Source organism: Drosophila willistoni, chromosome 3R, assembly GCF_018902025.1.
Source record: "Drosophila willistoni isolate 14030-0811.24 chromosome 3R, UCI_dwil_1.1, whole genome shotgun sequence".
Classification (NCBI taxonomy): Eukaryota; Metazoa; Arthropoda; class Insecta; order Diptera; family Drosophilidae; genus Drosophila; species Drosophila willistoni.
In genome coordinates this window covers 6,451,254-6,464,696 of record NC_061086.1, presented here as the reverse complement: position 1 = coordinate 6,464,696, position 13,443 = coordinate 6,451,254, and the positions used below count along the sequence as shown (strand labels likewise).

Genomic DNA, 13,443 nt, shown 5'->3' with positions numbered 1-13,443 from the left:
CTATTTATTCACTTTTGTAGATGGAATACTTCAAGCTGTCAATTAAGCAATGGCTATCGGTGACGTTTGATGCCAAGTGCCAATGGGCCAAGTGTCTTTTTGGTATGTTTTTAATATACACCGTGGATGATTAGTTGAAAATTTGTAATTTATGCATTTTCCAGATGGATCAATACTTACTTGAACGAAGCGTATTGCTTTACTAAGTACTAGTGCCGCAGGAGTTTGGTTCGTGTCCGTAATACCTCCTGCTGCCCAAGTGCTTATTAAAGCGACGACTTTACCTACTTAAAAAGCCAGTCAGTCTATCGACTATATATTTCAAATGGAAGTAAAAGTGAAAGACAAGATATTTTGTAAATTCCATTTAATTATCATTTAATTTAATTATATTTGTAATATTTTTCCTAATAGTTACAAAAACTATGTTTTGATAAATTATACTAATCTTTGCATTTTCCTTTCGCATGTTAATATTAATTTATGTTTGTTCTGTTCTCTTTGTTTGTTTGTTGTTTTGGTTGGTTGTGTATGAATGCTTTTTTTTGTTTATTATATGCCTTGGCAGAAAATTCACTAAAATACATTCAGATATTTATTTATGCACTTCTTATCCTTTTTAGCTTTTGAAAAGGTCTTGTCCAAGTTGAATTTGTCTATAAATGGCTTAATGTAATTTTGTTTTCTTCATATATATGTATGTGTTTATATATATTTATACATATATATCCAGCTAGGCGATCGACCAACTAGATTATATATAGTCTATTCATGCAACAATACACACAGAAGCAAACAATTTAATTATTTTCGGTTTCTATTTCGATATTCATTTTCCTTACTTTCCTCTCTTTTGTGTTTCACAGTGATTTATTATTAATTATTTGTAGTATTATGTTTTATGCGTTTTAGATGGAGTATATACAAATAATATCTAAAAGTGATCGTTGCGATTCCAATTAGTCGTTTACACAAAGGATACATTCTTGCCGTTACCTCTTTGAGTTCTTGACGAGATAGTTATGTACTTAAAGTATCTTAAAAGTATATGTACATGTATCTATAGATACCTTAAAGTGTTAGAATTAAACTAGAGTTAGTTTTATTACGCTTATGCCTAAACAAAAAACAGAAAAATCAATAGGTAGGTAATACTTTCACAGAGGATATGAAGTGATATTCTCACAAATGCGACTCCTGCAGTACTCTGCCAGGTCTGGAAGAGTGCAGATCCTGTTTTAATTAAAATGGATAGGGAATATTATGGCATTTTTTTATATATGTATTATGTAATTTAATTGGAATCGAGTTCTTAGTTTCAGTTCAACAGTAACCACAACTTGTAGAAGCAATTTGTTAGATATGAACAAGTCCCCGTCGAGGATCCATGGCGATATGTTAGATTAGATTGACAGCGGTTTTGTTGTGTTTATTATTTTTAATGCGTCTCCCCTGGTAGGTCCAAGGGACATGACATGAAATTAGAGGATATGCTTGAAGAAAATATGTAGAGTTCCTGTTCACTTTTTGGGTTGTAAAGAGAAGGGAGGGGGCGGGGGTCTTTCCGTGTTCATGATATTAGGCTGTACATTACAACAAAGAACAGATGACAACGATTATTTACATTACGAGTGTATTACAGTCACACTTTTGGCATTGATTCAGGGTTTAATGCATTAAGTACACAGAAATGCTTACATTTAAAAGAAGTCTTTCCTCAAACCATGCGAATAAATACGGTCTTGCTGCTATACATATATATTATATATATACTTAGTACTCGATACGATTAATTCAATGTAAGTATTAATACAGTTTCTCATCAGTTTTTGTTTTTTTTTTTTTTTGTATGCTCTTTTTGTACACTCAGACATAAGTATATATAATAGTTGGATGTATTTATATACTTAGTTATGTATGTTTATATGCATAAGTAGGTATGATATTTATATACAACTTTCCTGTATGCGATTTGAAGTGGTGACAATTTCAGGTCCAGTTCGAAATCGGTATTCGCTCAGCGACGATGTCACCGATGGATTATTCGGACTTAGCAAACTGACCTCCATGGGCTGGGGTGTTAGATGATATGAGGATGATGGCGTCGATGTACTCACATTGTAGTTCATCGAACCGAGAGTCGTCGGACTACAGGTTGTTATGCCCTTCTTATTCAGAGTTGCATAGCTCTGTAGAGAGATAGAAATGGCAGCAGCAAGAACAGGAGCAGGGAAGAGAAGAAGAGGTAGAAAATGTATGGCACCATGATTGCGAATTTGGAAGATCCAGCTCCATTTACTTATAGGAAAGCCAAAAACCCAAAAATACTTACGATCTGTTTACTTGGCCTAAACGTGTAGTGGAGCACCTCGTTGCCAGAATTGCTCATAAGACCAATTCCGGAGAGTCCTTCTGCCCCATTAAGGCCGGCCACCATGCCTACATTCTCCCCGTTATTCTTCCCCAGTTCAGCATCACGCACATAGTCTCTCTGCATAAGGCGAGACGATGGGCTGGCATAGCCTGGTGAAGCTATCAGACTCTTTAAAGGACGTTTTTCTAAAAAAAAAATAGACATTGAGTATCTAGAAAACACACAGCCATATTTATTTGTTGACTTACCATACTGATTTGGTATAACATCAGGATCCGTATCATCGATATCGGCCTGATCGGCTAGTCCAATTGGACTGTGACGTGTCCTCGCCGCTGATCGCAATGTGTCACTGTTCATGGCCAGCAGGCTACTGCCCAGAGGAGAGGTGCCTTTGACCCCGCCATCAATGGCCACACTCACCTCGCCGACTCCCAAGGTGGGGCAATCAGCTCCGCTGCGATTATCACAATTAATGGGCAGCAGACTGTGGTGGGGCTGATGATGACTGCCCCCCTGCTGTTCATGCTGCCCATTGGCATGGGCATTAGGATGCAACGGGTCCAGCTGGCAGTCCGTGGCCACGGATAATTGTGTGTGCTTTGCGGCTTTCAGATTGTTATCGTTGCGCCTGCAATTTAAATGAGGGCATTAGGCTAAGCCAAAACCCCGTCCAACTCGCCCTCGCGCGGTCTATTAAACCTACCGATTTGAGAATCTCCTATAAAAGGCAGCCGCTATGATGCAAGTGATGGCAAAAAGAAGTCCACAGAATAAAGTTAACCCAGCTAGAAATGGTGAAAGTGGCATAGAAAGGCCAGGGGAGATTCCTGTTTTTATTATCGAGATGGGGAAGTAAGAAAATATCATTTTGATGAGTTTCAATTATCATTACAATTGTCTGTAACTTACCAGTGAATTTGGCCACGCCCTTAAAATTAATGTCATCTATTATTGTGGGCTCTGAGCGACCTTTCGCATTGACTGAGAATATAATCATGCGATAGGTGCCGGCCTGGTCCAGATTGTCTATGACAAAGCTGGGAGAACCATGCTGTAAGCAATCCAAAATTAAATGATAAATGTAGTTTAAAACTTTCAATTAATTGTGCAAAACAATTTTGCCTACTTTTCGCGTGAAAATTTGTATCCCAAAAGTATGCTATACATTAGCAAAGAATGATATTGCGATTTAAAGACAGAATTAGGTCAACGTTTATACGTATATATATTTTAAATTCAACTTAACAGTTTGAAAGTGACAACAAATCAATAATTTGAGTGGCAACTGTAATATTTTAGAAGAAATCTTACGAAACGCCTTTAAGGCCCGTTTTCAGCACTATTTGCCTTTCATCAATCAAAATATGTATTTAAAAAGTTTTTCAACAATAAGATATGAAGCATAAACGTATGTAAAGGGCAACATTTTATAGTTTTAAGTCCATTAGGCAGTAACAAAGCAATAAAATGAATAAATTAATTTATTTCACTTCATGCTTTCATGGATTAATTACCTTTTTTACTGAAAAAGTAATCTTACTTACCGATAAAGTAATATTCCTAGCCAAACGAAGGGTGTTCATCTCAACCAATTCGAGTAGAAAACCCTGCGGCAAACCACCATCGAATCCCTCCATGCAATCCACTTGCAGCGAATCTGTCGATTGGTTATTAACGCTACAGTTTTGCACGGGAAAGGGCCGACCCGCTGCGACAATTTGAAAAATGCACGGACTTTGTTGCTTGCCAATGGTATTTTTGCCCCAACAGGATATAGTACCATAGTCCAAGTCCGAGATGGGAGTGTAATTCAACAGCGACATTCCCGTCTGCAATATGCCAATGCCGGCAATGACGACAATGATGAACTGTGGGTAGATGGCACACTTACCTCGCTGGTATGCAGTCGGGCTGGTAACTCCGTTTGCTCACCGGAGGAATTAAATGTCCAGTAAAAGGAATCTGCCGGCGGTGAGGAATCCACTTTGCACTTCAATGACAATTTCTCGTGCTTAAGAGCTCCCAACAATTCCTCATGCTCGTTGGCACAGATGGGCGCATCTATGAATATATATGCATAGGATGTGGGACAAATAAATAATTAAAACACATTGAGACATTTAAGACCCAGTTAGCAGGGTCCTCGAATGTATTTCGAAATATGAGAAAATGGTATGAATATCATCCGGCTTTTAGTTGGCCCTTTAAAACTTCCTTGAATTAATTTCAAATTTGAATGCGGCATTTGCCAATGGCCCTGGCTCTGGTTTTGGCCCTGGCTTTAACTCTCTTCACTTGCCTCTGCCACTGCCCCTGATTTTGGTCATTTGTGGCAATGCCAGTGCCAGAGAGCTAGAGCCAGGCAAAAGCAATGCATTCATTGCTCCATAATCTTGGTCATTAACGGGAGTTGGGCAGCCACGCCTACATACGGCTTTTGTTTTTGGACTGGGGCCAAAATGCCATTAAGAGCCATTCAAACTCAAGGATTAAATTGGAAATTACATAGACGATAGTCAAAGCCAAGCTGTAGTGACTTTGGGTCTGAGAGGGCTGAGAATATGGGTCGGCTACGGATTCGTTTTGGCAGACCAGGTGGAATTTTCGGGGACGAGGGCTGGTGGGTCGGTAGGTTTATGATGGGATGGGGTATTGGGATTGAGATTCAGATTCGGCTACTCAGCTTGTCTTCTCATTTACTTACAGCGTATGCGCAATGTGACCGGATTACTTGGTCCTTTGCCCTCCGAATTGACAGCCAGGCAAGTGTAGTCACCGGCCGAGGCTCGTGAGACACTCTGCAGAACCAAAGATGAATCCGACAGAATAATGCCAGCTGAGATGTTGTGCTGCAACTCCTTGCCCTACACGTGTTGATGGTTGATGGTTTAGTAAACTGAGTGCCAAAAAGGTGAACATTATATGCTTACGTTGTGAAACCAAGACAACTTGTATGGTTTGGGATTCGATTGAACCAAACACTCGAAATAGGCATCATCCCCCTCCTTGATATCATCCGGATTCAGAGAGGAGCCAATCTTGAGCAATGTGGTGGGTTGGTCTATAAGCAAAACACACAGAGTAAAAGAGATTTTTCCCATCAGATCTACGGCAATTAGTATTCACTATCCCCCCATAGACACATCTCCATCTCTTTAGCCATTATTTGTTCCTTTTACTATCATATTCGTCTCGTTTTATGCTCTACATTTTCCACTTACAATGCACAATGAGACGCCATTTGTCCTCGATGGCGCTGCCTTCGATGAATTGATTTTCTGCCCGACATGTTAAATATTTGCCATCGTCCTCGCGACCGGGCGTAAACGTCAGTATACTTAAAGATTGATTATCGGGTTCATTAAACTAAAAAAGAAAACGCAAACAGAGTCCATTAGGAAATGAATAATGAAACGGAAAGCCAAGGCCAAAATGTGAGCGTAAGCGAAGACGAAAGCGAAAACTGTGGCAATTACTTATGGCCAACGCACATCCTTTCGACAAGCAACTAAGAAACGCACACAAACTGCCACACACACTAACACACACACACACATATACACTCAAATATATACATACTATATAGGTATACAATATTAATTTGTGTTTAATTAACGAGCCTCTAGACTTTGTGCATTCATTATGAACGCGAACTTACGTTCTTTGTAAGTTTCTTAAGCTGCTTGCTACCCTTCCACCATGTAATCAAAGCTGGAGGTTTCGACCCAGAACTTTTGCACTCAATGTCATAGGTACGATCAGCGGAAATGAACCGATCCTTGGTGAGAATATGCACGGCCATTGGTTTTACTGGAAAATTATAATTGTTATTACTTGATTTGCGATGGGATAATGACAGATGGCCACTCACAATTTACATCCAGAATGACGACTCGATTGTTGGGCGGTGTCAGATTCGTATTACTGGCCACACACACTAGCCTGGCATTCAAATGCTGCCTTCCAATGTTGGGATATGACAAATGGTTAATGGTCTTGCCATCGGGACGTTGTTCGAAAGACTCATCGATAACCGTATTGTCCAAATACCATGTAACATTCGGACGTGGGCGACCTGCAGTTTTTTTTTATTTAGGTGTTAGTTCAATTTACACATATTTAGTGCACTTAATTGTAACTGGGTCTTACCGCCTGCAACCTCACAGGCTAGAACAATGTCGTTGCCTTCGTTGAAGGACTCGACATTGCTTGCCTTGTCATGCCTGCTGGGACCATAGATGATGGGTCTGTCTGGTGGCACAATGACAGTTAGATTTATCTTTAGATTTCGGGTGGGCGAATTGCGAAAATCAACTCGACAGCGATAGACGCCCTCGTCCTCTATGCGTATGTTGTCGATTTTCAGCTGGGCGGGATGCGAGGTACTGCTGAAGTGGGCACGCGTTCCAAAGGCCAACGGTGAGGACCAGAGGCGGGCCTGTCCGAACTGCCGCCCTCGCACATCGAAACTGCAAATGTATATATTCAGCCTGTTTCTTAGCCCACTTGTGTTTTGGCAAAACTCACTTGTAGATGGGTTCACCATCGCCCTCACGAAACCAGAGGACCATATAGACGGCATCGTCGCGCTCCAAGGGAGATATATCGCAGGGCAGCATAGTTTGTCGACCAAGTACTCCCTGCACCGAAGTCAGAGGCACCGGTCGATCCAGCTCGTGTATAAGCTCGTCAGGCTCCAGATACGAACAATGCACCTGGCAAGTTACCAGCAGCAGCAGCAGTATCAGGCATATGCCAAGATTCCAAGAGGACGAGTAAAATGAGCAGGACTTGCTTCCATCTGCCTCCCACCTTCGCCGTCGCCGACGGCCATGCTGTGATGGGACACAGGCAGATGCGGAGGTGTGCAGGGAAACCGGAACATGGAGATGAAGTTGAAGGCTTGGCTTCTGCTTAAATCGTTGGCAAATGAATGCAAACGTGGCCCCGACCTCAGGATGCATGATTGTGTTCTCTGGCTGGATGGCTTACTGCTTGCTTTCTGTTATCTGGTTCACTGGAAGTCCTCGTTTGCTAAGTTTTTGTCTTTGCTCATATTTATTGACTGCTTATCACATTTTCATTCATGTTTCCGAGCATCAAATTGCTGGCCATGCATTCGCACGGCCACCAGCAAAAAGAACGTAGGATAATATTGATTGTGCAGATGGCAATAACAATGAGGACGACGATGAGGATACCAGTCTCTGTGTTGTCGATGTATTGCTGTGGAAAGGATCGGATTATTTAAAATAAATCTACTGATGAAAAGTTAAACTTATGATAAGGCACTCGTCAACTTTTTACTAGGGTGTTGTATTGGACATAAATGACTACAAAACAAATAACTTTCCTGAAATTTTATGTTATTATAGTCCCATTACATATACAAACTCTAATAAATAATCACAAATTCTTTAGAATTTTATCCCACCACCAATTGTGTTGAATTACGGAGCAATTCCCTTATAACGGATCGGCAAGGTTGGTCCAACAAATTTAAACTTTGTAAACTACTAAAAAAATTTAAAATTTGTTAGTGTTGCAGATTAGAATCAGAATCTTGTTTCTGATTCAAAATCAGTTCTTTGGAATCGACATTACGACCTGTTCTCGCCCTCGAACCGGAAAAAAGACCTGTTTCCCCTTTTCGCTTTGCCAAATCATTCAATAACCCATCTAATTTAGAAAATTACTCTTAGAAACCAATCTAGATACCCCCCAAGTCTGATGTTTTTTCGTAAAAAATGCCTATAAAATATTTTATAAATGTCAAAAGTTTAAAAATAATGTTTAGTTGAATATTTTATGTTTTAATTGGAATAATATGTGTAGGTACATTCAAAGCCAATATCAAATTTTATTTGTGTTATTTAGGTTTTATAATTGCACATAAAGTTCAAATTAAACAATTGGGTAAACAAACCGGTTGAAAGCAAAAACTTTGGAGTGCTATAAGATTGACATTTCAGTTAAAACTGATTGCAAAAATTAGAGACTGAATACTATGCGAAATTATCGTCAATTTAAATTTGAAAACGTTTCGGAGATAGGCCTGAAATAATTCTAAGTAAGATTATTATCTTTATCCGATTGTAGTTCAAAAGACCATTCTTACATATATCCCTATGGATTTTTCGGATCGACTTGTTAAAATAACTAAGCTTTTTTGCATTAAAAAAAATGTTTATTACTTTTTTGATTGATTTGATTACAATCATTCAGAGCCAGTTTCTTTTCTATGTATATGCAATATGTACGAGATACATGTAGGCAAAATAAATTTAATAAATTCAGCTCCCTTTATTTCATTCAGTTCCTAGCGTAAAGAGTTTTTGTTAGCTTTTATTGTGGTATTTATTTAACTTCAATTGATTTCAAATCAATATTTTCCATGTGCACAAATACAAAAAAAAAGCACACAAGCCATATTTAATTTAGAAAACCTGCATCAATCAATATTAAAGAAATATTTTCCACACTCAATAAATATTTCTCGAATTTGGTTTTTCTCATTCTTTTTGGTATTTGATGCGGATATGGACATCAACATTTTGCCAAATTAACAACCTCACAATTATGAGCCAATAAAATGCCAATACCAGCACCCAGATACATTTTGCTTGGACGGACTTGAATGAATGAATGAGCTCATGGCCAGGTTAGAATTCATGACGCAATTGCGGTCCAGTAGACAAAGTTGATTGGTGAAATTCTCTACTTGGACACCCTCAATCTGAACTGTCAACATAATATCTTTAAAAATGTAAAGTCATTTATTTGGCACATGTCTGGCATGGCGAAAAATCCAAAAGAAAAAACCAAAACACCAAAAAAAAAAAAACAAAAAAGAAATGAGAATATGAAAACTGACAACATCATTGGCACACAAGTACCATAAAGTAACAGAAGGCAAAGTGAGTTAGCGCCAACATTCTGTTTGAGAAAGTGAGTTTGTAGTAAACATTTTTTCACTGTCATAAATGATGGAAATGATGATGATTATAATCAAAATAATAATGATGATGATGATGATGATGGAGATGTATGTGTGTATGAATGCTGGACAAGGCCTCATCAGCCTTTGCATTCCCTTTCTACCTTATACAGCAAAGATAATATACATCTGATAAGAGAAAGAGTTATGGCTAGCCACTAAAATATCTGAGATTCCAGTCAATCAGCCATAGGCATAGGCCATATGCCATTTGCCATACCCTACGCTCATCAATCGACTCAAAGTTATGGCCATAATGCCCCTTTATGGGCATTTAATATTATAACTTAATTAATTATTACGATATTCCATACTAACCAACCAACAAAAGCCACCTCACAGACTAAAAAGAAAAGACTAAAATCTGCTGCTCGTAAATTCACTGTCCACACAATTTGCCTATGAATGCTATGGTCGAACACTCCACTAGATCGCTCATGAGGCGCTTCCTACTGAGGGCCAAAAGGGCTGAGGCTAAAACTTTAAAAGTTTTAAGGTAAGAGAAACAAAAATTTAGAGATTTCGAACCGGTTCTATGAATGCAAATCGAACATACACATCAATGAACTTGAAATCTTGCCCATTTAAAATTCATTAGTTTTTATCTGTTTTTATTGCCACAATAGAATCAACAATAGATGCGTTGATTTATTAATTTTTTTATTTTATATACAAATAATAATGAAATTATACAAAGCATTATGCATAAAACAAACAAAACAAAACAAAAAAAAACATTTTCCTCTACGCATTTTCTGTTTTTTCCACCCATTGCTAATTTACAAATGAAAAACAAAGAAAATAATAACAAATGCACAGCGGGCAGGAAAATTTCGTAATGAAATTAAATGGAATTTCAATTTACACTATCTATCAAACGCACAATGGACCATTGATGGGGGAGGGGGTTGCTTTGGGACTGTGTGGGAATGAGTCTTTATAGTGTTAAGCGATTTCTAATGAAAACTATTAAAGAAGCCTTCCCCTGCCTCTGAAAATTGGCGTAATAAACTTGATTTTATGCGCATACATGAATGTGTAGTCAGTCTCTCCCCCCAGGGGTCGCTTTGTTCTCGTATCGAGGTGCGAATTTTGTATACTTGTTTTTTTTTATTCTCCTATATGAAAGCAGATCAATGATATTTGCATAGCTTGAGGTGTCCAGCATATACACACCCATACCCATACCCGTCGAGAGTTTCCCACAGGTGTACAGGTAAAGTTTGTCATAAGAGAATCGTTTCCTTTGGGATTGCATATTAATTTTACCTTTTCTGATGGGTAGCAGCCGGTTGGCTTGTGTCCAGTCGGAGCAATGGACAACTTTTAGAGTTAAGTTTTTGTTGATTTTGCTGGCCATTTGTTCAAAACTTAAAAAAAAAACACCTTAACTTCTATACAAAAAAAAAATATGACAAGAAAACCTGAAACCGGTTTTTAGGTTGAATGTTTTCTGCGCCAATGCTTAAAATGTTAAAAGATGTTTTGGCTTTGAGTAGGCAAAGTGGGAGGGTGGGGGGAGGCAGGTTTGAGTTTGAGAGCTTGGGGCTGAGTTTGGGGGTTGGGGGTTGTCAGTTGGCACCGGGGACAGGGCCCAAGCCGGCTCTCTCTGTGTTTGCTGCCAACTCTTTGGTGTTGCTAATTAAGATTACAGACATCGATACTTTTCGGTACGCAGTGGCACGTAGAGTCAAACTTAAGAGTTGGAGATAAATACACATAGCTATATACTTAGTATATAAATACAAGTAAAATATACATATATATGTGTTTGTATATATATAGACGGTAGGTTGTATATAAAAGCTGCCCAGCAGCCATCGCCAGTTGATATTAAGTGGCTCCCCAAAGTGCTACATCAACGCCCAGTGACAGGAGCCAAACCGAGCTTCCTTGGCTTATTAATTATGTAGCTTAATTTGCGATTATGCAGATATGAGCATAAATTTTGTAGAAAATAAGCAGCCAGATAACTCACCTGACTTAATATATGTGCATATGTATATATGTATGCAATGTACGAAATGTATTCATTCAATATTCCAAAATTTACATAAACTGTTGTTGTTTTTAACAGTATAGTTTTTGTTGTGGTTTTTGGTTTTTATTATTATTGTTTGCTCTGGGCTTAATGGATGAACTGTTTTGTTTTTAGCTTTGTTTGGTTTAGTTTAGTTTGAATTTGCTTTAACTTGCTTCTGGGGCTGTAACTTTTGTATACATTTCAGAGTCGACACGCCGTCTGAGCTTGATCTGCAGATGAAATTCAAGGTATAAATATATGTATGTATAAGTATTTGCTGATGATGTTGGTCGGGGAAGCTGCTGGCGAATTCTTTAATTTTTCTGTTAAAGCACACGCGAAAACTTTATTTCCATTTCTTAATTGGCCAAGATTTACGTTCACTGAAAACACATTGTAATCTTTGTCTGCTTTTGGCCCGGGCCAGACTCCATGTCTACACTATTGAACACAATACACATACATTTATCATATGACCAAGTGTAATCAAGTGCCCACTAAAGAGATCTCTTGAATCTCTCTCGTTTTGACAACTATTACCATAACAAATCAGCGCGCCTGACTGTGACAGGGCCAATTGAACGGCATATTGAGTAACGAAGACAAAAAAAATATATATCCAGACACACACCCACACACAACCGCACACCCACTACGGGCATTTATATTTTTACACGGCACGGCACGGGCAGAAAGGGATTGCTCACTAGTCCTCCTGTGGCTCCTATTTGGGCTTAGGTAGGTTGAGCAGACAACGGAACAGACACCGTCACTGAAACAATTCAGCCCGCAGAAACAGCAACGAGGACGAGTCAAAAAGTGGCTTAGCTTCGTGCCTCGTTCATGGCCCGTGCTTGGCTTTTATCCTTGTGACCGTGTATATATTCTCCGTTCCCTTTTCTCTGTTTTTATTTTCATTTTTTTTGTTCTTTTTGTTGGTATATGCCACAGTCGTAAATTCCAATTATCGACGAAGTCAAAGCACGACAGCCACAAAAGCAGCAGCAGCAGTAGCAACGGCAACGGCAACGACAGTCGCTTGGAGTGTTGAAGTTAAGTGGAGCGGATTTTCAAAGTCAGCACGAGGCACGAGGATGACATTGTTGTTGCTATTTTAGTCATTCCACTCTTGGATTTGTTTCATTCACATAATCAAGGTATATCCAATATTTAAATTTTGTAATTTCAAGCCCTTAAACTATTGCCAACTATCTGGGCAACTTAAGCCGGCTAACCGTTCTAGCCAAATATATTTCACTTGAAATTCAATGGGGGTATTTGAGTTTAACACATTATCCTTGATATGTTTTTTCTTTTAGTCCCTTTTTCGTAGGTATGAATTATGAATTAATAAATTGTATTGTGCCACTTTTAAGTGCTTCGTTTTTTTTTTTCGTTGTTGTTGTAATAAACACTTGAAATTGAATCCTGAATTCACCAACACACAAAACTCACAGATACGATGATAGGTACAATTGCGATTGTAGTTGTGCTATACGCCTGTACGCGTGTGTGTGTGCGCGCAATTTTAATGGATACCCTAGAGCTAACGGATTGGGCTACATTTTTCACTTTACCGTAGTGCGTTCGCGTTTATCCGACAGCAACATGTGTACCGTTATAGCTTCGCGTATCTACTGGATACTCGTCGTGGTCGTTGTCGTTCTCGATGCGTTCAGGCAGTGAGTCTCTGGCTCACGATGTGTCTGGCTCTTGTCGCTGCTTTGATTTTTCATTCGAATACAAAAACCCGACAAGCCAAAAATAACCTAAGAGAGGAGAAGATAGAGAGAGTCAGTGAAAAAGCGGCCTCTACAGTTTCGAACGAAGAGAACTTGGCCAAACATTATTCGAATACCAGTGAATATCGTAAATATCTCTCTTTGGGCCCAAACTTCTGTTAGAAAGTATCTTTAAAGTTGAACTTATTCCACCATAACAGAGATTGACGAAATATTTTAAATTGTGACAATCTGCCGTTGCTCCTTTGCTCTGCTCATTCTTTTGCTGCTCCTGCTGCTTGTGTTTTTTATTTATGCTTACCAA

General features: G+C 38.9%; 1 protein-coding gene across 4 annotated transcripts; it reads right to left on the bottom strand.

Annotated features, from left to right (window-relative positions):
* Window positions 1-395: 395 nt before the first annotated feature.
* Window positions 396-13,045, bottom strand: LOC6650579 (protein turtle homolog B). Of its 4 annotated transcripts, none has more exons than XM_047010380.1 (16): window positions 12,975-13,045; window positions 11,353-11,627; window positions 6,905-7,603; window positions 6,527-6,846; window positions 6,249-6,452; window positions 6,036-6,187; window positions 5,599-5,743; window positions 5,308-5,438; window positions 5,082-5,241; window positions 4,269-4,438; window positions 3,922-4,206; window positions 3,287-3,428; window positions 3,081-3,204; window positions 2,623-3,005; window positions 2,333-2,559; window positions 396-2,189 (listed from the first exon to the last, which is right to left on the bottom strand). In XM_047010380.1, the coding sequence occupies exons 3-16, from the start codon at window positions 7,339-7,341 to the stop codon at window positions 1,947-1,949; spliced, it is 3,123 nt and encodes a 1,040-aa protein (XP_046866336.1). In that variant the 5' UTR covers window positions 7,342-7,603; window positions 11,353-11,627; window positions 12,975-13,045; the 3' UTR covers window positions 396-1,946. The 4 variants fall into 4 exon arrangements, with proteins under 4 accessions (XP_046866336.1, XP_046866333.1, XP_046866329.1 ...); XM_047010377.1 differs by having other exon boundaries at window positions 11,938-13,041; XM_047010373.1 differs by having other exon boundaries at window positions 12,853-13,041.
* Window positions 13,046-13,443: the final 398 nt, after the last annotated feature.

Excerpts from the sequence above, each read along its gene's own strand:
- LOC6650579 (XM_047010380.1), bottom strand. The coding sequence starts at position 7,341 with ATGCATCCTGAGGTCGGGGCCACGTTTGCATTCATTTGCCAACGATTT. Across the intron at positions 4,439-5,081 it reads GGTCACATTGCGCATACGCT|ATGCGCCCATCTGTGCCAAC; the intron begins GTAAGTAAATGA and ends ATATATTCATAG. Across the intron at positions 3,429-3,921 it reads CTAGGAATATTACTTTATCG|CATGGTTCTCCCAGCTTTGT; the intron begins GTAAGTAAGATT and ends GATTGCTTACAG.